Source organism: Vidua chalybeata, chromosome 4, assembly GCF_026979565.1.
Source record: "Vidua chalybeata isolate OUT-0048 chromosome 4, bVidCha1 merged haplotype, whole genome shotgun sequence".
In the NCBI taxonomy this organism is placed as follows: Eukaryota; Metazoa; Chordata; class Aves; order Passeriformes; family Viduidae; genus Vidua; species Vidua chalybeata.
In genome coordinates this window covers 61,968,422-61,990,396 of record NC_071533.1, presented here as the reverse complement: position 1 = coordinate 61,990,396, position 21,975 = coordinate 61,968,422, and the positions used below count along the sequence as shown (strand labels likewise).

At 36.4% G+C, this 21,975-nt stretch overlaps 1 protein-coding gene across 1 annotated transcript in view; it reads right to left on the bottom strand.

The window, feature by feature from the left end:
• SORCS2 (sortilin related VPS10 domain containing receptor 2) overlaps positions 1–21,975 on the bottom strand; it is a 526,356-nt gene that overhangs the window by 7,861 nt on the left and 496,520 nt on the right. Inside the window, exons 19-25 of the mRNA XM_053940374.1 lie at positions 18,822–19,008; positions 14,829–14,962; positions 13,580–13,703; positions 11,756–11,868; positions 10,018–10,143; positions 5,338–5,437; positions 4,014–4,116 (exon numbers count right to left, since the gene is read on the bottom strand). Of these exons, the coding sequence (XP_053796349.1) occupies positions 4,014–4,116; positions 5,338–5,437; positions 10,018–10,143; positions 11,756–11,868; positions 13,580–13,703; positions 14,829–14,962; positions 18,822–19,008 (887 nt within the window). The remainder of the gene's footprint in view (positions 1–4,013; positions 4,117–5,337; positions 5,438–10,017; positions 10,144–11,755; positions 11,869–13,579; positions 13,704–14,828; positions 14,963–18,821; positions 19,009–21,975) is intronic.

Genomic DNA, 21,975 nt, shown 5'->3' with positions numbered 1-21,975 from the left:
CATTAGCACAAAAGCCAGCTATTTGCTCTGGTTTGGCTACTCTAATATCCTGCTATTATACAGAAATGAAAAATAAGAAAATGATGATTTCAGATCTTCTGCTAGTAGCATGATGATTTCATGGCAGCTTTGATGTGGCTAAAATATAATTTTCCTTTCCTTCACTTTGCCTGGTGCAGACAGTGCTATTTCCCTTCTCTATACTGTTGCCCAGGATCCCACACCATAAAGCTTCTTCTGAGAGGATGAAGAAATCTTTTCTGGATGGCAGCTTGAAAACCACAAAAAAAATACAAACATTGTTTCAAAGGGAATGGAAGAAATGTGTTTTTACGGAACCAAATCTAGTAAAGATGGCATGGTATAAGAAAACTCTACGCATATCCCAGATCTGCATTAAGAAATAGCCCTGGATTTTTCAAAATTATTTTCCAGCTGCCTTATATTGTGGACAAAAGAAGCAGCTGCAGTCCATTTTACCTGGATGCTTAAACAACTGGAGCATACTAGTGAGTATTGCAACATGTTGTTTGCTTGAGGCACACGCTCTGTGGTGCTTTCCATAGTCAGGAAGTGAGAGCAGAGCAGAGCAGGGCAAAGACACTTCACTCGTGGCTTGCCCACCACCCAAACCTGCTGACAGTGATGCTCCTCCTGCACAGCCATGGTTCATTCACCTGCAAGGAATGACCCCTTGATCCTTGTTTCCATGCTCAAAATTCCTGCCCTAAACTATCTAAACCAAAAGCTCAGATAAACCAAACAGCTCATTTGCTGAACACCATTTCAATTAGTTTCTAAAAACCCATCACATTTATAACTTAAAATTTATTTGCCACATACTGAGTAAAAATAGCCCTAATTGGAATTCTTTATCTATTCTGATCACAAAGGATCAAACTCCTGTGTTTTCTCAAAACATTTTTGCTTCTTTCTATGAATCATGCTTGGGATTGCCAGGAGTCACTTCATGAGCTCTGGGGACTCCAGCAGCAGTTTTTCAGGAAGTTGCGGGATGCACAAAAAAACCATCAGATAAAGTGGGGGGTGCATGAATTTCAGGAATGGGGACATGAAATGACAAACACTTGCAATTTTACAGCATGTAAAAACAGAGGGCAGCAGTCTTCCTAGTCAATGCTTAAGTATTTGGGATTAGGGCATATAAGAACAGATGTGACCCACAGTCATCTAATCATTAGCTAGACAGCCATGACACTTCTGGTTATCCAGTAGATCATAAAATTATAGACTTCAGGAAAAATTTGGGCAGGGGACAAGACGTTTCAGCACTCAGAAACCTTGGGGCAGTTTGGGTGTGTTTCGCCATTTTCTATCAAAGCTGTAGGTCTACACAAAAGTCTGCTATCTTCTCTCCTTTTTTTATCACAAGTCCTGAATTCTGTCATTGCAAAGAGATGACATGCTCTCACATGTGAAGCTGTAACCTCCCTGCGAATCCAGTTACCATCTTATTTTTGCAAGCCAGTTTTTCCATCTTGCACCTTTGCAGGTATCAAACTTAACTTTGAGCCAGCAAAGTGAGAGAAAGAGAGAGAAAGCAGCTCAAGACATGTTCATACAGTCTCCTGCAAACCACCTGCTTTGCATGTGCTCCAATGCTAGCTGCAGGTCCTGTAGATGCAATCAGTTCAGTGATAAAACTAGGATCAAAAAAAATTTCACTGAGGTAGGGAAAAAAAAGTTTTAACCCTTCTATTAATCTACATGAATGAAGGGAAGGCACCGCCATATGTCTTCCATCTCCTCCTTAGGTTTGTAAATCATACATCATAATTATGGACAGTATTATCCTTTCAACACTTTACACATCTGTAACTTCTTTGTGGAATTAAATAATATTTTTATTTCCCCAAGTTATCTGAGTTACCGTAGCCCACTGTAGTTCTGAAAATATCACCTAAAATTGAACATTTTTTATTGCCTATGGCATTCTTTCAGCAAATTAATTTTTAATACCCAGGCATATAATAGTGAAAAGTCTCCTTTATCTATTTTAACTTGTAACTTTTATATCTATAAAGGACACTCATTTCATAGCCTCAGTCCCTATGGACCAGTTTGTAAACTATGTATTCACTGTACTGACTTTAAAATGACTGTACTCCCAACAAGTACTCCATGGGGACCCAGCAATGCACCAACCATCTCCATAAACACAGGAGAGACTTTTTAAAAAGGATTAAAGACTTTGGTGGGACAGGAGGTCACAGGGAGCCCATGAGGAAAAAGCGATTTTTGAAACATAGCACTGATTAGGTGCTCAATATTCTTTGAAGAAGAAATTGCAAATGAAGGATGCAACAAAAAAATTGTCAATTTTGAAAAGCTTAGCAGTAATATTTAAAAAGGATTCTTTCAAATATCTCAGAAACAGATAAGATACAAACTAAAATTGAACAATACTGCCTGGTCATTCATCAATGCCAACAGCAGTAGTAGGCTACTGGCAAACTTTTGAATATATCTCACAATAGTGCTCACTTGCATCTAAATTACCCCCAGCCCCCAAATGTAAATGCAAATGATTTTCACGAATTATATACAGAAGTGTGAGAGACATTAAAGCTCACAATTTGGAAATTGTGCTGTATTTTCCTCCTTAATAAAAGCTCTACTTATAAAGCAATGGTTCATTCGGCATTTTAGAAAGAACTCAAGGAAGAATATGTTTCTTTCCTTTCTTGAATATTTTATACTTGTTCTACCATGCAGTAATTCTGACTGTTATTTAATTGCTCTCATTTAAGAGCTAATAGAAGATATAAATCAGAAAGCTTTTAAAAGATATCACAAGGAAGTTTTATGATCGAAACACAAACAGAAAATCCTCCATTGTATTGCTATTGAAATAATATAATTACATCACATCAACCATTTTTATGTTTTTTCTTCGCTTCAGGCACCTAAAAGAGCAAAATGAGTTTTTAGTCCATTGTAGACAGTCTGATACGGTATTCTGTGCTTTGTCCTTTAAAGCAATCAGTCACTATGAACTCTAAAGCACTTAGGTTCTTGAAGAAAAAGGGGTTTTTCTCTATTGACATAAAAATATTTTAGCTAAACAATCTCTTACTTAAAGCTAGCTTAATTTACCGCTGTAAAAACTTAATGCTGCTCCTAGTTCTATAAACTTATATTTATTTTAAATAAAAATCACTCCTTAAAAAATGAGGCAAATCAGTATGAATCCTCACTGAGGAAGGACAAGGGAAGATGATGATGATGATGATGATGATGATGATGATGATGATGATGATGATGATGATGATGATGATGATGATGATGAAGGCTAGTTTCCAGTATGCTCAAACACTGCCCCATGAACAACAACAAATTATTTAAATTGCACAGCAGCTTGGTTTAAAATCAATCACAGAGATATCAGACTGTCCAAGGCTGGCATTGCTCAGTTTTGAGAATATACTCCACACAAGGGCCACTTGCAGAAATATTTCTTCCCTCCACACTCTCTACTGCCAAGTTAATGCTAATTTCTTTCTGTCAGTCATTCTCCATGGCATTGCCTCAGCAATTAAAATGTAATGTGTGCAAAGAGAAGCCCCAGAGCATTACATGCTTCGATAAAACCACTCTTCTAAGCAAATCAGCATTGCAGATGCACTCCCTAGTTTTATCCCTAAATTCCGATAGTTTTAGCTTATTCATAACTGTTAGGAGTAATGAGAAGGGAATTAATCAGGAATAATATTTTATTATTAAGGAGATTCAACTCAGATTCTTGATGGCATTATTTAGACAAACTGAACAAACTCTCCATAGGTCCCATATTGTTGATATTTATCTGGGAACACAGCAAGTGAAACAAGCATCAGTGCAGTACCTGAAAAGTTCAGAAAAATATGACTTTCAAAGTGGTGTACTTCGTACAATTCTTCAAGAAATCTTCTTTCTAAATAACAAACTCTGTCTTGCTAATCCATGGATAAATTTAATTATTAAAATGCATCTGTTGATTAAGGTTTACTTGCCTTTTGAACTTGTAGAGGATGAAAGCCCCAACTGCAACTAGACAAATAACAAAGAGAACCACAATAGCCCAGTAGCCACTGCCTCCTCCAATCCTCTGAGAGTCTGAAATACAAAATAAAAGAACAGTTTTACATGTCCCCTTCAACATCATTTACATTCTTGAGCATTCTTTTCTATGTAATTGTCAGGTCAAAAACATTGGTTGTTGTTTTTTCAACCTCTTCTTTTCACTCCATCTGACTTCCCACAGAATTCGTTGCTGTCTCATTACTGAAGGACAGAGGACCCATTTAAAAAATAGAAAGCAACAAACAGCAAAATCCAAGATCCTGAAGATTTAATTATTTGCATACTCAGTGGTTGTTTGGGTTTTTTTCAGGGAATCTAAAGTTGTCATAGTAAATGATCACACCCCCTAAATACATGCTTTGCAAAAGCAGGGCTGTATTAATTTTACAGATGGGGAAACTAAGTCTCTGAACAACAAACAAGCACAAACAAAAATTACAGAATATTTTCATAAAATATTCAAGTCAAAGCTAGACTTTCTGGTTAAAACATCATTTTAACATCTCTCTGTTTAAAATACACACATACTCTCTTCAACCACTTTCCATCAACAGTGAATCCAGGGAGGCAGGAAAGGCACACCACTACCCCTGCCTCTGCCCTATTTCCATTTGTTTTAAACAGAGGAAAAAACTTAACTTATCTCAGGACAGGATTAGCAATGTGGAGACCCTACAGCAACCTTCCCATTAGTTGATCAGAAGATCAGAGATACATGGCAGAGATGCAGCAAGCCTTGTGTTAGACCCATCTAGTCACAGCAGCAGAAATAATGGCTGATACAGGGCAAAGAAGTTCTGCTTTCTTAGCAGCCAGTGCAACCTAAAGTGCTTTTAGATCACCAGACGAGTTTTTGAAGCCTGGTTGGCTCTTCCTTCAGGGTACTATTTTGTACAATGGCAGTATTTAATTTATGTTGTGGTTACACGGAAAAAGCAAGAAGCATGTGATACAAATCATGAGGTATGAAAAAATGAAAACATCAAAAAAATATTTGTTTGGTTGTGATCGTTAATTATGACCAAATGAAAATGTATACATATATACGTGCATATATATATATATATATAAAAACATATATATAGTCATATATGCATATGTGTTTATTTATATGTAACAAGTACCAAGTAAATATATACATATGTGTTATATGTACACAAACATATTGATATCAAAAGTCTTTCTCCTTAAATTATTAGAACTTGAACAGGCATCTGAAAGTTGGTCTACTGATAGTTTTTTTTGTATATTTACCTGAACTGGAGTCAGCTAAAGTCACTAAGACCCAGTATCCTCCTCTCAGAAAGAAACTGATGTTGTGTGCATTCAGGGCCTGCTTTATAGCTGCTATTCTCTGAAAATCCAACAGAGAGAATGTCAGATGTCTTGTACTCTGTTCCACTTTGAAACACAATGTTTTAAAAATGAAAACCTCTGGTTCTTTAAATGGTGAAAACACTTGTCAATGACAAGTTGAAATCTAAAAGAAATTCAATATTTAAAAATCAAGCAAAACTCCAGAAGACATAAAAGCTGAAAATGACACAATTTTATAGCCAAATCTTTCTTTTTGATTACTGAAGTCTTTACGTTTACCCAGTATGAGACAGACAGCAAGCAATTTGCACACACTATTGGGTTTACCTGGGTCATAACTCACACAATGCATAATCCATATTAAAAAGCCCCCATTATTCTAACCTATCAGAAGAAAACCTGTGATATCACTTTGGATTTCTTGCCATGAAAATTAACTACTATTTAATAATGAACTGCATGTCATAATTTACCTTACCTCCTTACCTATAATGGAATAAATTCCATTTATAGCGAATTTTTAACAATACTCCATAGAAATATATACATTCATCCATGTGGAAAAAAATCAGTATTCCTCTCATTTTCCTCCAGTGAATAGAGCATAGTGAAATATGGTCTCTCATATTTTTATGGAGCAGAACCATAAAATATACCCTCATATCCTAACCCCAGATGACAAATTGTCTGAATTATACTTTCTACTTGCTTGTGTCTTCAACATGGTCAATTTTCTAAAAGATCAAAGCTGGTTTTATACTCTATGCCTTATAATTTGGGACACGACTTCCCAGAGGATGCCAAATTAGAAATCTGCTTTATATCCATGAAATCTTCACAAGTAACTCCTTTTATGATATTATCAATTATGGTGCTCATCTTTTACAAGCTTTTGAAGTATAATGGATAAAAATCCCTGTAGTCCCTCTCATATTATGGACAGACACTATACAAAAGTTCAAATATCATCTTTTTTTTTGAGGAATATCTAACTTCTGAAGCTATTCCACTGACTTTATTAAATTTTTTTAAGTGGGAATTACTCAACGTAAGGGTGAAGTGAGCATGGCTTCAGTTATTTCACAAGACAATTACAGCAGACAGCTCCTAAGTATTTATCTTGCTGCCCAAAGCCTGAAAAGAAAATGGAGATGACAACTCCATTTAGGAGTTAGGAGTAACTCCTCCTTAGGATTAGGAGGGTTTAAAGTGATGCTGCTGTCAATGAATAAAGTTTCTTTGCATCAATCCAGGTTCATTCGTGAGTTCATGCTGTACAGTGCCAGAGACAACTACTTTATGTTAATCTGACTACAGCCAGTAAATAAAATTTCTGAGCTCCATAACTTTTGATTCCTCATATTTTCCTGTTAGGTCCATAAGGAACCCAACATTTGATGTGGTTTTTGCTTAAGTAATTAAGACTTGTTTGTTATTTAACTCCCCACTGCTGCATTCGTACCCAAATCTATATGAACAACTGTCCTCAGGTCAAAAATTTGAATCTCATATGAATCCAGCCTATGGTTCTGACTTACTTATTTCACTGACAGACTGATGTTTTTTCAGTGCTCATGGGTTGGTTTTTTTTCCTGCCCCAAGATATTTATTGAGCTCCTCTCTAGACTTCTTAAATTAAGATTCATATACCAACATTTGAATTTTCCATCTTCTTTTCCTACATTTCTTTACAATGACAATATTTGAACATGTGAACACAATGGCTCCTGCATTATAAGAATGTAAAAGAATGAAAAAAAAAGATACTATTAAAACTCTAACCCACTTCTACACTTTGGGTTCTGACTTTCCCTTTTTGCCAAAGCAAGTCACTGGGAATTTTTGTGAAGTAGTTTGTCTGGATTGAAATCTTCCTCAGAGCCCCTGCCTTCCAGATTATACTTTAATTACATTTTAATTGACTCTTTCAACTGGACTCGTCCCACCTGACATTAGACATGCAGTAGATGTGCATAAATTAAGCAACCAAGTCTTCTCTGGAGTCAATAATTAGAATGGAATATTTTTGAAATTTCTCTGTTCTTGAAAGCAGGTTAAATCACAGTCAGCTTTTATTTTTCCCTGCATGTATTTGAAACAAAAAGGGCGTTATTAGAGTGGAATAAAATTTCAGAATTTTCCAAAGGGCTCCTCCTACTGCACTGACAGCTTACTTACTGTCATTGTTATTGATGGCTACTTTTATCAGTAATGATTCATATTCTACATGACTAACCTAATAAACAGTATCACATCCCAACTCTTCATGTAAAGCACCAATAAAAAATCCAGCAAGCAGCTGTTCCCTGCCTGAGCAAGAAATTATGGCCTTTAATCTTTCTGAAATAATGTAACATTCCCAAATCTAAAAAATTTTCAGCCAAGAACAAAGAGGTTCTCTTGAAGAAAAGACATTTTATAACTACGTCTAAGTTAAAGGTATCAGGGCTACCTCCTCCAAATGTGCAGAAAACATTCTGCATTGCTGAGTTCTCACAAAAATGTCACAACACTGACTTTGAGAACTGGCATGAGCAGTGTGACAAAGCATATCTTTCCACTGATTCATGATAGAAATCTTCAAAATTCTCTTCTAGTAACAGAAGGGAATGTAAGGAATCTTTAGACATATGACAACATGAGTATTTTCCTGTTGACTTACCAGAAGCTATTGCTTCTAAGTTTATTTATATAGGGTATATTTTCAGGATATTTCTCAAGTCACAATTGATTCTGATATAACACATTTTATCAAAATTTTTGCCATTGACAACAAACAAATTTATATGTACATATCAATAGCTAAAACAATGTCCATTAGCAATAATATAAAACCAGAAATGTAGGCAGCTGTCACAAGAGGACTGGCTCTCCATCTCTACAGCACTGTACTCTACAAAACAATCGGTGTTGAGATGTGAGACTGGTGTACCTGACTTATTATCACAGCACAGCATAGGCTGCTGTAATCGCTTCTGTCTCCCTTATTCCTGCTCCAGCCATGGGTCTGACCTGGTTCATCCTAACAATGTCAGAAATGTACACATATTCTCCAGATTATACAATTAGTTTCCCCTTCTAGTGCTCCTCTAGTTCCAGGAAACCTTTGCAAGGTCTTTCTGGAGAGCTAATTACACAACCGTGTCCTGCTACACTACTGGGACATCCCTATAGCCCTGCTGAATGGAAGCTTTTCCAAATCATTTACAACATGGGATTGCTCCTCTTTATGCTTTAAAGGAACTCACATGATGTTTCATACACAAATATGAGAAAAACCTTGGGACAGCATTGATTTTAACTGATACTCTTTAAGCTGCCTTGAAGCACAGCACTAATATAGAAATTGAGATTTAAAGGGAACTAATACACATAACACTTTGCACTGAAGTAAAATGTTTGTACAACCAAAAGAATCTATCACCATTAGTTTCCTTAAATTATTGAACATGTGCATTCCCCACAGGCTCAGAATAAGGAATTTCCTTTAGAAGCTTCACCTTGCTTCTTCAAGAAATGTAAATTTTCAAATAATTTTGAAGTCGTAATATTCTCCTGGCTGAAAGCTTAGTTCATGAATGTGTCTCTAAAAAAGAAGTAGCTTGCTAAAATTAACTATTTCCTGCAACATAATCAGGAATTCAGACTCCCAGGAATTCTCACTGTGATTACATGGGAGAACAGTAAGGGTTTCTGCCGAAAAGAGTAGAAAACTTTGTGCACTCTCACATTTTAATGATAGACATCTGTTCAAGTACTTGGACAAGCTCAACATACTCCTTTGGACCTTCCCAAGTATATCTCATGAACTCCAAACACAATCTATTTGGTTTATATCAATATGAAGAGCTTTGTCTTACCTACTTCTCCAGCTCTTCGGAGACCGTGACCTTGTCTTAAAAAGCTGTAAAATGCCCTTCAAAGTTAAGGATACCTTACACTGATTCTTTGTAACTGGCAGGACATGAACTGCAAGGTACAGGCACAGAGCTGGGATATGTTTCTTCTCTATCACAGCAAAAGGACAAATATAATAAATGGTAAGTGCCAAACAGTCTTCTGGTTTTCAACTGGCATGAAGTCTTTTACTACGGAGGAAACATGGTTTGAAAACAACTAGGGAGAAACTAATGTCTGACTTTCAATCCTGTGTTCACTATATTTTTGTTTCTTAGCAATTGAAAAGGACATTTTCTTACAAGGGCAGAAAATACTTGCTTGATGCTTTTTACATTATGGGTCAGTGACTAAGATTCTGGGTTTGTTTGGACCTGAAATCTAATTTCCTTCTGAAGACAGTGCAGAGACTCTTTGCTCTACTGGATCTTCACAGAATGACATTCATCACTGCTGTTTCTGTTTAAAAGATAGACCAATATTAAATATTCTTGAGAAATACACTAATACTAGAAAGAAGTAGATTATGCTGGTCTGTGCACTGTCAAACACAGCAGACATAGCTGCTGTAGCATTCACATGTATCTTGTCAGATGGGAGTGAGATCTTTACATAGGCAGGGATCACCTCTTAATTTCATACAAAGACAATGAGAGTACAGCCACTTATTGCAAAACAGGATGAAGACTGTCCTAGGCAGATGTGCATTGCTCTTGTTACCTTATCACTTGTTATGCTTCTCTTCTTTTTTGGTTGATTTGCTGGTAGTAGCACATGCAAGTCAGCAGCTGTGGGCAGACCAGGTTTCACAACTGTCATGAGTGTTTCCTCAGGTATACTGGTCTCCTGTGAAGACAACAAAGACACGCTTTGTGTTTTATATAAAATACATAAGTAACTCCACATATGGCTTTTAGACTTCATTGTTCAAATCCTTAATATTTAAAGGGAATTCCACTAGAAGCTGAAACATGAACAAAGCCAAACATAAATGTACTGAAATGTGAGTTGCTCTTTGAATATTGGAAGACCTAAGTGTTGTTATCACACTGAAGTAATTCAGTGGCATCAAGAAAAGAGGCAAAATGAAGAGGCTTTCAGGTTCTATCAAAACCCTGCAATGGCTGAGCACTTTTGAGATAATATACAAAAAGAAATCCTGAGTGGTTTAGAATCCTTTGTGGGCCATTCAGACACAGTGTAGACTAAGAAGTGTGTATTAATTACATCTACCTTTAGCTTTTGAAGGTTGCTTAGGGAAGTGTTTAATGGACACAGAGAAGTCCTTCAATGTGAGACTAAGAACACTCAGATTCAGCTTCTGAAATTGTAATGAACACCTTTATTCCCCTGCTGAAAGTCAAGTGCATATCTTTGTAAAATAGTTTGTGCAAATTTAGCTTTTAGTCCCAAATTTTTCCATGTTTGTACAATGCAGCCACACAATTCTAGTGACCATAACCTGGGCACTTTCCTTGGCCTTCCCCAAACAGATTCTGAAACTCCATTAAATTGTTCATATACTTTGGCAAATGTTTTAGTAATTATTAAATGCAAGAGTATTTTATAGGGGAGTAAAATATTTTTTGATTGACAGTAGTAGAACTCATTATGGAATGAGTTTAATTTGATAAAAGCAAGAAATTAATTTGACATTCGATAAGAATCTCAAAAAAAGAAAAAAGTAGGAAACTCTATAAAGTTAAAAAGTTTAGAACCTGATTTGTATGATTGCAAATCCAGGAAGAGTAAAATGATTTAAAATTCAATTATTTTATAAACAAGCTGTATCTCAGTACTACTACCCTCATGAAAGCCAGTGTGTGCACTCTTAGTTGCTGGCAGGGTGTTTGCCTGAAGGGCTCTCAAGCCCAAAGTTTCCATGAGGTGATCTAATGCCACAGCACTACTGCCTAGTTTGTATTTTATTTAATCTACAGGATTCAGGTGTTCCAAATCCAGATTTATTTTGTGAACATGCTCTGAAAAACAACTGTACAAATTGTGTGCCTATATATTATACATAATTTTCAAAGTTACAAAACAAACATAGGAAATTCTTTCTTTCTGTTCTGTTTTTACACAAAGATAATGTCTGTTATATTACACATTGCTTAGCTTCTAAATCTATCACATTTAAGCTACTTAACTCTTCCTGCTTTGGAGTCAGCAGTGTTTGCTAATATATCTATCCCTAATCCCAGAGAGCAATATTTAGCATTAATTGCCAATTAAGCTGTGTTAGACCTAAACTGTCTGTGTTACAATATCATTGTCGACAGCTTGCACTTAAAAGTGACACTAGGCTCAAGCTTGCATGAAATGTGGCTCATGAGGTTCACTTTATTATTTTGCTCTGCCTCCATTTCAAAAAACCTTCCAAACGAGAAGGTATTAACTTAACCTTCAAGCTTTACGACTGGCGAGGGAACATTTTACGACCAATCTGAAGGAGCACCTTTGCAAGAAGTCGCGTCACCACCCGCCCAATGTCTTCCCTCCACTCCGGTATGTCGGGGTTATACATGTCCAGGTCCTTAGTAAACTTCAGAGGAAGAACATGAAAATGATCTAGAAAAACAAAAAGAAATAGCAAGAAATAAACTAGATTGCAAAAGGGGTTTGACAGAAGGAAAAGGTAAAAATCTCTATTTAGCACTTTTTGCTGTGCAGCGCTGCAGTATCTAGGACCCCTGCTGCTCTCTGTTGTCAGGCATTCAATTTCCTTCTCTGTTTTCATCAACATTGTCAAAATTGTGCCCAAAGACTAAGGAAAGGAGGAAGAAAAGGAAACAAAGCAGATTTACATACATGCTCTGGGGTCATAATGTTCCCAATAACTTTTCCCTAGCTCAATAAGGGAGTATTAAAAGGAAGTAATTGGTTTCTTTTATTTGAAATGATAATGTAGCAATGGATTTTGTTCTCATGGAATCATAAGCATGTGGGGCTTTTTCCACTAGATGTTTCTGTTTTCGGTATAAAATGAATACGTTATTCCATAAATTAGATAAGGAAATAGGAACAGAGATTATATGACAAAGGCTAACTACTTCCCTCTTTGATGAAAAAATAAAACAAAGGTACACCCACAATATTTCTCTGGATACTGTCTAAAATATCTGAAATACTAGAAATGAGATTATCCTCAGAAAGTAGTCTCTAAAATCTTCCCTTTCTCCCTACAGGATCCTTGGATGAAAACCTAGGGAACTTAATGCAAAGCAGGGATAGAGAACCTCTGGAATGCACAAGTCAAACTGGCTTCCCCCCAATGTTTCCAGCAGAATTTTATTTTAACATGGCTTTCTTTTTCAAAAGTTTCTTTATTTTCCTGGTGGCCAGTACTTTCATGCTCTTGATATCAGGATTGGCAAAAGAAGCACTGGAATGATAAAGACATTGATGCAGTAACACTAAGAGGGTTATACTTCTAAAGATTTCTTAAAAAACTGATGCATTTATAAGTGGTAACATAAATATTATATCCATTTATCTTTAAAAAGGAGAAGGTTCATAAAAGCTCCATTTAGCATAAATGGAGGTTTTGCCATTATTTCAAATTAGTAAGTATACTAAAAGCAAAAATAACAGAATCTTCTTCAGACCATAGAGATGTATCACGTCTTGTGTTGCATGATATCTGAAGGCTTTTAGCTCTGCATTAAAATAAAAGCTTTTATGCTTATCACAATTCCCACATGTGACAGCATGAATACAAATGTAAATAATTTTCCAGCACTGCATTTTCCACAGTATATTCTGCCTTGTCACCACATTATAAAACACAAAAAAGCCACACCAGAGCACAATATGGAACAAGAGCTGAAGGGTTATTTCATAATTACAGCCGAACTATATTTGATCCAAAATCTCAGATAAACATCAAGGTAAGAGTGATATATTGTGATGAAAGGCAATTATTTGACATAGCTTTCAATGCTGAGAGCATTTTCTTCTTTTTTTTTCAGAGGTATTTAGACTACTTTACTTACAAGTTCTGGGAAACTTTCTAGTCACAGTCCAAAATACTACTTAAACACATATAGCATCTGGGAACCACAGTAATATTTAAAATAAGCAAAGGAAACAAAATGTTTGAGATTAAACCTCCCATAGAATCCCACTGTTCAGCTCTGTGGAGTTATTTAGTGACTGTTCATACCTCTAATTTTAACAAATAAATCTGGCATTAGATTTAATTTTACAGTAAGCTACTTGTGGTAGGGCTGGTTTTAGAGGTCCATAGGAAACAAAGAAAGGAAAAAGACTAATGTCTCACCAAAAACATGGACAACTTTTGAGTCCTGAAGCATAGAACTCCCACAGGAAACTTGCACTGTAACTCTGACATCACCTGTCTCAGCAAACTTTGTCACCAGAAAACTCTCCAATGTAAGCAGTGGCTTTAAAAAAACAAAGAACAATTGAAAACAGAACTTCAGGAAGAACGACGAGAACAGTGCTGGAAGAGACTGTTGTTAAAAATAACACCCAAAAAATTTCACATCAAATTTAAATTTTTCAATATTTTATCAAATAGATCTATTTTATCAAATAGATCTATTACAATTTTCAATATAGAATTTTTCATCCCCTAAAAGGATCCTATATAATCAGAATAGCAGCCAGATGAGGAAAATTTCTTTTAGAGTAATCAGTCAAGTACTAGGTTTTCAGTCAGATCTCACTAAAATTAATGGTGTCTGAGGGAGACTCAGCAATCTCTACAAGATTGTATGAAGCAACTCATTTGCCTCAAAAAATGTAGGGTATGTCAGGGTCAAAAGGATTAATGCTGTCAGCTTAGAGCACCAGCCCACAGTGACCTCTAAGGTGGAGCTGAGATACTCTGTTCCCTTACCACATCCTTAAGAATTACAAAACCCTTCACAAGACCCACATTGCCTCTTCTTGCAATAGCAAATTCAATAATGATGAGCAGATACAGGCTGGGATTAGGGTAGACAGCACATTCACAAGAAGAAAGTTCACTGCACTTATTTGAAGCATTCTTCTGTCACACTTAGTCTGTCTCATAAAGAAAATATCTTACTTATCTGTTATTGAAGAAATTACCTTAAAAGAAATTAACCCAGCTATACAATAAATATTCCCCAATAGAAATACTTGGATATTTAATGCTCTAGGACATGTTTATATAGACTTTGATCATCAAATGAATAACACTAGATTGTTTGAGTGCTCTCAATGTTTTGATATCCTTTAAGATAACACATTTATATATATATATATATATATATATATATATGTTCAGAACTTCAATTTACATCACTCATGTTATTAGCTTGGAAGTGCATAAATCTAAGTTTCATCATTCACCAGTTATGACCCCAAATCCATTCCCCTCTAGAAGTTTGTTTTTTTTTTTCCCCACAGATAATGAAGTAGAAGAAATTGTTGTTTCCACCACCGACAAAGCAAACAGTTTAGAAACTGAAAGAACGGGACAACCTTTATTGGAAAGAGATTGAAATAATCTCTTGAAATAATCAAAACCGTTTATGTACCTGAAGATTGTTTCCTATCCACCAGTAGAAAACTGTCAAATTAGGGTTCTTGGGCAGAATGACAGCTGTCAGGTTCACCTCCTGGTTTCTCCCAATGACTGGAACCACTTCTAAATTTAAAGCCTGGAGTGGAGCTGAAAAAAGTTCCAAAAATATCATTGAACAAGAATCCATCAATTTATTAACACCTCCTTCCCCAAAAGCCTCCCACCTGTTCACCATAAGGTCCTGAATTTATTTTTCCCTCCCTCCCTCCTTTCCTCTCTCTTTTACATCCATGTTGAAAGCCATGGACATAATTGGAAAGACCTCATTTCAACTAAAAAACATCCCCCAGATGACCCCAAAACCCCTCAAACAAAATCTTACTGCAATAAGACAGATCAACAAAATGGACTTCTCTCATGCCCATTCTTTTCATTCATGTCCAATTTGAGAACACATAAGCAAATACTCAAGTTAAAAACTGGAAAAGGCAATCTCAGCTTTTTTTTTCTTTTTTTAAACTCAGTAACAAAAGATCAAATGAATAGAAATCTAACAAATCTCAAATTGCTAAGGGAAAATCAGAAAACTGAAAAAGAATGCTGCTGACTACTCATTTTCATTATAAAATATAAAATATCAGCTGTTAGGCTCACATTAGGCTCAAATCTCATTAATTCATGCTTTCAAATAGATCTGTACATCAGGGGAGCATTTATTTGCAAATCAAAATATATAACCTCTGGACTCCAAAATGTGCCTTAGAGTAAGTTGATTCCTGGCAGAACTACTAAAACCATAAACATTATTATTTGTTTAAAAGAAATGCATCATTACAACGGTTTTATCTGCTTGTGTTATGTTTATTAGTGTTGTGCCGTTTCACAGTATAATAACTGTGTTGAAAGAAAATCTTTCCTTCAGAGGTTTCCCAATATATCAGAATGTCTGAAGGTAAAAGCTTTTTAACAGTACAACATGATAACTACAATTTCTTAACTTCACCTGCACCAACTACCTGGGATATGAAACCACTGTATAGCTCAACATCCATTCATTACACAGAATGAATACTAACCCATCCATTTCTGTTCCATTCTAAATATTTTTTTAGTCATTCAAAGGTTTTTCATCTCAGTGCAAACTTAATGGCAATTAACACTGGTCTAATGCATTTCTCTTATTTTGTATCAGGAACTGAGTCATTGCTAGTTCACTTCTAATTTCACTTTGGCTAAACTGACTGAACTTCTGAGAGCAAGTTGTCCAAAGTCCTTTTCCACCTCACTTCACCTAGTCTGTGTGGTGCTTCATTCGAATGTAAGGTTTAATTTTACTCTGCAATTTCTCCAATAACTCTTTAACCACCTACATGAATTCAAGAAATGTTGGGTGCCTTAACAAATTATTTCTTCAGTGGCTTCCAGAGGAGTAAAAATGCTTCTCCAGTGATGGTGTCTTGAAGAAAATTCAGAAATGTTAGGAATTCCATTAAACTTGTTCCTCCTAGAAATAGATTTTCCTTCTGGAAGGATCTGAGAAACTTTCTGGCTTTTGACATAAATGTGTTTTCACAGAGGAAACTGATTACTTTGAGATATGGTTTTGTTCCTGAAGAAGATTACTTTCTTTTCCAAAATTTTTAGAGGCCAAGTTGTTTGGTACTTGAATGATGACTGTAATTTCAGCTTTGCTGTTTCTATATATTAAAGAGCTGAGAGTAATTACTGCAAATCCTTCTGCTTGTCTCTGTTACACAATTCCATAATGCATTTGAACAAACTTCATAGCACCCTTAAGTGTGTACAATTAAGATTGAAGTTACATGATTTCTATTTACCTAAGTAAAAATTTTAGTAGTTTCCAAAGTTCCACACTACACAGGTCATGGTTCCATGAAAAACAAAATGCAGGCAGCATATACATTAATGTATGTATGCAGTTCTTTTTTAGTTCTTTTTTATTCTGAGTTCTTGGGCCTCTACAGTTGCCTACTCACATTTATGCTAATTCTAATTTCTAATTTCTCTTGCAGTTCATTAGAAAGTTGTAGATTGTTTAATCTGGATCAGAAAGTATGATTTGGATGACAGGCCAAAATTCTTATAATTGTCCTGCATTACAAATATCCCATAGCAACCTGGCAGAAGTGAAAATATTTCCCCTACCATTTGTCTCTGAAAAAATTCCCTGGGAATAATACATCAGTTGGAGAGTGCTGACTCCTGAAAACAGAATTCTACAGAGACCCCTGCTTTCATGGCATTCCACAGTGAAAAATGTCCCTTAATGGCTATCAGTGTTTCACTAGAATGTAGAAATTGCCATTTAATTAGTGCCAACTAATTTCCTCAAATCTTGTAATTTACCTAAAAAAATTAAACAGAGCAAATCACATGTAAAGCATTTACTCAAGCAGGCTGTGTAACACACTTCCATGAGTCTGCCAGTCTCTGTGCAGCATCCAGGGGCAGGCTCAGGAAGGAATCACATCTGTCAGTGCCCTGCTGCCTCTGCACTTCAGCACCAAAGTCTCCCTAATGTACCAGTCATTTACTTGTGTAAAATAACGCTGCTTTCTGTAATTCTAAAATCTGCTGCATAAAAGAGAATCAACCTCCTATAGTTGTACCGTTTATTCTAACATAGGCCATATTAAAAGCACACTTTGATAAAGTCTTCTGCTTTCCATCATGGCTTGCTACTGCTTGTCATTTTCTAAAGGGTTAGAAGTTATTCTTGGAGAGAAGAATGTCACACAGAGTTTTTCCTGTTCATTGCTTGTACAGATCTACTATTTCTTTGCCTACTCCACTTCTCAGCACCTAGAAGCTTCTAAAATGTAACAGTGAAGCCCTAAGTACTTTATCCGAGCTCTCTGTAGTTGTCAAATGATTTAAAAAACAAACACAACAAAGAAACAGATAATGAAACTGAGGTGTAAAATTTGATTCTGATTCTTTCTGCTTGATATTAACAGGAGATTGGTCTTTAGCATGAATGTGTTTGGCTTTGTCTGCTAATCAAAGCAGAACTGGAAACTCTGAACTCAAGGACACTGACTAGCAAAATACAAAAAATATCAGCTGTCACTAGACAAGCTGACATAAGGCAGATGGCTCTGTGCACAACCTGGTATATGGCTCCAGTGATTTCCATTGCTTTGGGATTAGGATGGAAGACACACCACTCACAACAGAGGGAAACAGACACCTGGAGAATGCAAGATAAGTATCTTTTCCTTTGATGTTACTTGTTTCTGAATTTTTGACGCATCTGAAAACAGGGAATAGCTGTCTTGAATCTCAAAGGAAGAGGAGAAATCTGTTCCACTTTTGAGTTTCCTTCTTCATTTCAGTTATGAGATGACTGAGGTACATTAAGCTTGCAATGGTTCATGATATTCCCTGGGCTGTGCTATTCTTTATTTTATATCTGTTTGATTGGGTTTTTTCAGTCTTAATTAAGGAGAGGAGGAGAAGTATAAGTCAATACTGCCTGCAAACATTTGAACTTATACCCAAGCACCATTTAAAACCGTGAGAATTAACTACCTAAAATTTAGATTTAGAACCACTGAGATTTTGACTATTTTTTAAAATCATACAAGAGCTCATGTTTCCCAACACATTTGTTAACTTGCTTTACACTGCACCTGGAAGCTCTACAAAGACATAGCTCAAAGAATAAAATTTTAGCTGCTAAGGCTGACAAGGGGTGTTGAATCAGGAAGATGGATCAAACCTGAAATTTATACTGAGGCATGCTTGTTATTTAAAAGATTAATAAACCATCCTTCTGCCAAATCCAAATGAAACTAATCCTGACCTCCCACTGGATTAGGTTTACAAGCCTCTGCATTACCAACACACAGCACTGCAAGACTGCATGAGGATAGAAAAAATATGGTCTTTCCTAATTGTGACTAGTAATTTTCCTTCCTACTTCATAGCTGACATGAGGTTTTTACACAGTGGCGAAAGTAAGAAAACCAAAGAGCTGATTTACAGCTGACTTGGACGAACACCACAGCCTCGTCATGCCCAGCCACATTCTCAGCCTTCACCGACACGCGGTAAATCCCAGGATTCTCGTAGCGGTGACGGATGGGCTCTCCAGTCATCGTCAGGTTCACGTATATCGCCTTAAAGCCGTCTCCAAGATCTACCTGGTATTTGGTACTCAATACATCACCCTAAAAGGAAAATACATCAAAAATATCTTGAATGGCCACAACCAAAATAGACAGGACACAAGTTCATAACCTTTTACCGAATCACAGCAGCGTTTTCAGCCCCAGCCACACATCTTGACCCAATTGCAACAGCTGCAGTAAAACCACTACTGCCATGGCAATTGCATTAGTGCAACAGATGCTGTGTGCACTAATAGAGAAAATACCATGTTTACAGGGCAAGGTGCTACATTAAAATTATATACCCCAGACCACTAACCAAGTTGTATGCCACAGAAACCATCACTCTTCTCTTAATGCAGCTGGAAATTATATAACTTAATGGTGCAGGGCAGCCCCAGGTTGAAAAGTGATGCTCATGTGATTGTAAGCAACTGAAGATTGCTATTTTAGCTATTTACTACTCATAGCACAAGCTTCTAGCCTTTGCAGTTATAAAGTAAAATTAATTGGCTTAGATGCTCTTCACAGCACTTTCCAACAGCCCCTTCTTACTGTCAACCATGTGGCCTTTAAGACCCAAGCTGGGATCTTCACACAGAGTTGTAAAGTGTTACACTGAGCTACCAGCATGCCAAGAACTAACATGCTCTAATGCAAAATTAGATGCATGCTTAATAAAGCAGATCACTGAGCTGAGTTTGGGAAATGGTTTAAAAGTCCAGTCAAATAATCCTGTCATGTCAAATAGCTCATGCAATTTATAATTCATAATACTGCTGTTAAGTGCTCCTTTAAGTGACACTGTTCCTAAATTCAGGCCTAAAGTACCACGAGGCTGATACCATTGTCAGAGGACAAACATGTCCATCACTTATGTTGTCATGGCTTAGCTGCCCAAGAGAGAAATCAGGCTTGTGCCACATGGACTGGTCATTTGGATGCAGTCAAAGGAAATTGGTTTTAGCTGTGAGCAGCAGCACTTTCTCAATACTACTGGCAGGACTGCCTGAGCAAGTGGCCCGGATTCCTTGACCTCCAGCAGTGTGGATGTCCCTGCTTGCTTCCCAGAGATCATGGCCATCCCAGCCTTGCAATTCAGACAGGCTGCAAGGCCAGGCTTTGTAGAAAAGCCTCTTTGTTGTGGAAACACAAGTATTGATTTCAAAAACTTCCTTGCCTCTAGGAAAGGAATGTATACATCCATATGCTGGTCAAGTGACATGAAAGGCCATCAAAGCAGAAAAGGATTGACATTAAAGTATTCAAAAATCACTTTATTTCTCCAAAAGCCATTCTCTGAAATGCTTTATTTCAAAATTTAATCCTAAAAGGCAGCACTAATGTAATTATTTTCACAATGACAACGATCAGTGATTGCAATAATCTCCCCACGGAACTGGTGAATTACCCAGAGTTGGACACTTCTAAGATTTAGCAGGACAGGTGCCAGGCATTTTATCCAGCCCTATGCCTTTTCCAAGAGAGGTTGGACCAGATGATCCTTGAGGTCCCTTCCAACCTGTCAATCTATATTTCTATGACTCTTTGAAAATCAAAGGAGGTATCATGCCTAGAACCTACCTGCCATTACAAAAGGAAGGAAAACATACTATTATTTCTTCTTTTTATTATTTTGTAGTGTGGATGATTTTCTTCTGTGTTTTATCACATGAAACAACGTTGCTTATAAAGTAAAAAACTACCCATAATAAGGAACCTGTAGGATTATCAAATACTTAAGCACTATATTTCAAAACACATAAAGGGCTGTGAAAGCATCTTTATTGTGAATAGTTTTTTTCCCAAATAACATCTTTCTTTTGACAATAGAATAGTAGAATTTTGCAGAGGAGATAATATGTTATTAAAGTTTAAAGCAGAAGAGATATTTCCTTGCCAGCAATGTGTTAGTAAGTGGAATCTCTTTAGATGACATTAGCTTGCATACAATTCTTGTTCACTCTGTCTAATGCTAACAAGTGTACATGCATATTTTTTCCAGGTGAGACAGAAACCAGCATTGAAAGACAGTAGAGGAAGGTTCTATTAATGTTTTATTCTAATAACTTCCCTCATGTAAAGATGAGGGTGCTTTTGTCAAAACACCAAGGTATTTCTATTTCCTGACCAGTAAAGACAGAGACTGGAGAGACAGCAAAACAGTGACAAAGGGAAAAGGCAGATAAATCTATAAGGAATTGGGGCTTTCACTTCCATAAAAAATAGAAGATTTTCATGACATTATTTATTCATATATTCAGCCAACAAAATTTGGGGAAAATTATGATCATGATGGTGTATTTAGTTGCTATTATTATTTCTAAGGACAGTTGCAAACTGCCCAAATGTGGCAGAAGCCTGCTTCCTTTCCTCTCTGATGTCTGGTATTCCTGCACCAAGCAACATGCATTCACAGAAACTAGCAAATTAATTTTGTTCACCAGAGAAAGTAGTATGTTTTGGTTTGTTGTAGGAGAGCTGATTCTTAAATTCAGTAATTGTTACAAATTCTCATTAGACTTTGTCATACAGATTAAGTCCTAAGCAACGCTCAGGACATTTGAGTTTAGATATTATTCTTAGCCATAGAGGGCACCAAACTGCTATATTTCTTCTGATGTATGGAGCAAAGACTTCATCAAAAGACACAGCAAGGGATTCTCTTCAATATCCCTTACTTCTGGAGATTTATGAATAATTTTAAATGTTTTTCATACTGCCACAGAGATTCATGAAAGCTTCAATAGGAAGAAAGTCAAACTGCCAATCAAAATCATTAGAGTCCAAATTGTAACCAAATGCTCTAGGCTTACAATAAACATTTCCAAACAAACTCTAAAAAGAGAAGGCAGCAGGACTTGCCACACAAACTGGTGGGGCACTGCACACACTGGGACACAGAGCCTGCAAAGTATTAAGCAGCCCAGTGTTCTGCACGTAACCTTCTTGATTCTATTACAGAAATAAATCCCAAGTGCTCGATTTCTACAGCACAGGTTTGCCAAAATGTGTTCACTTTCTTCA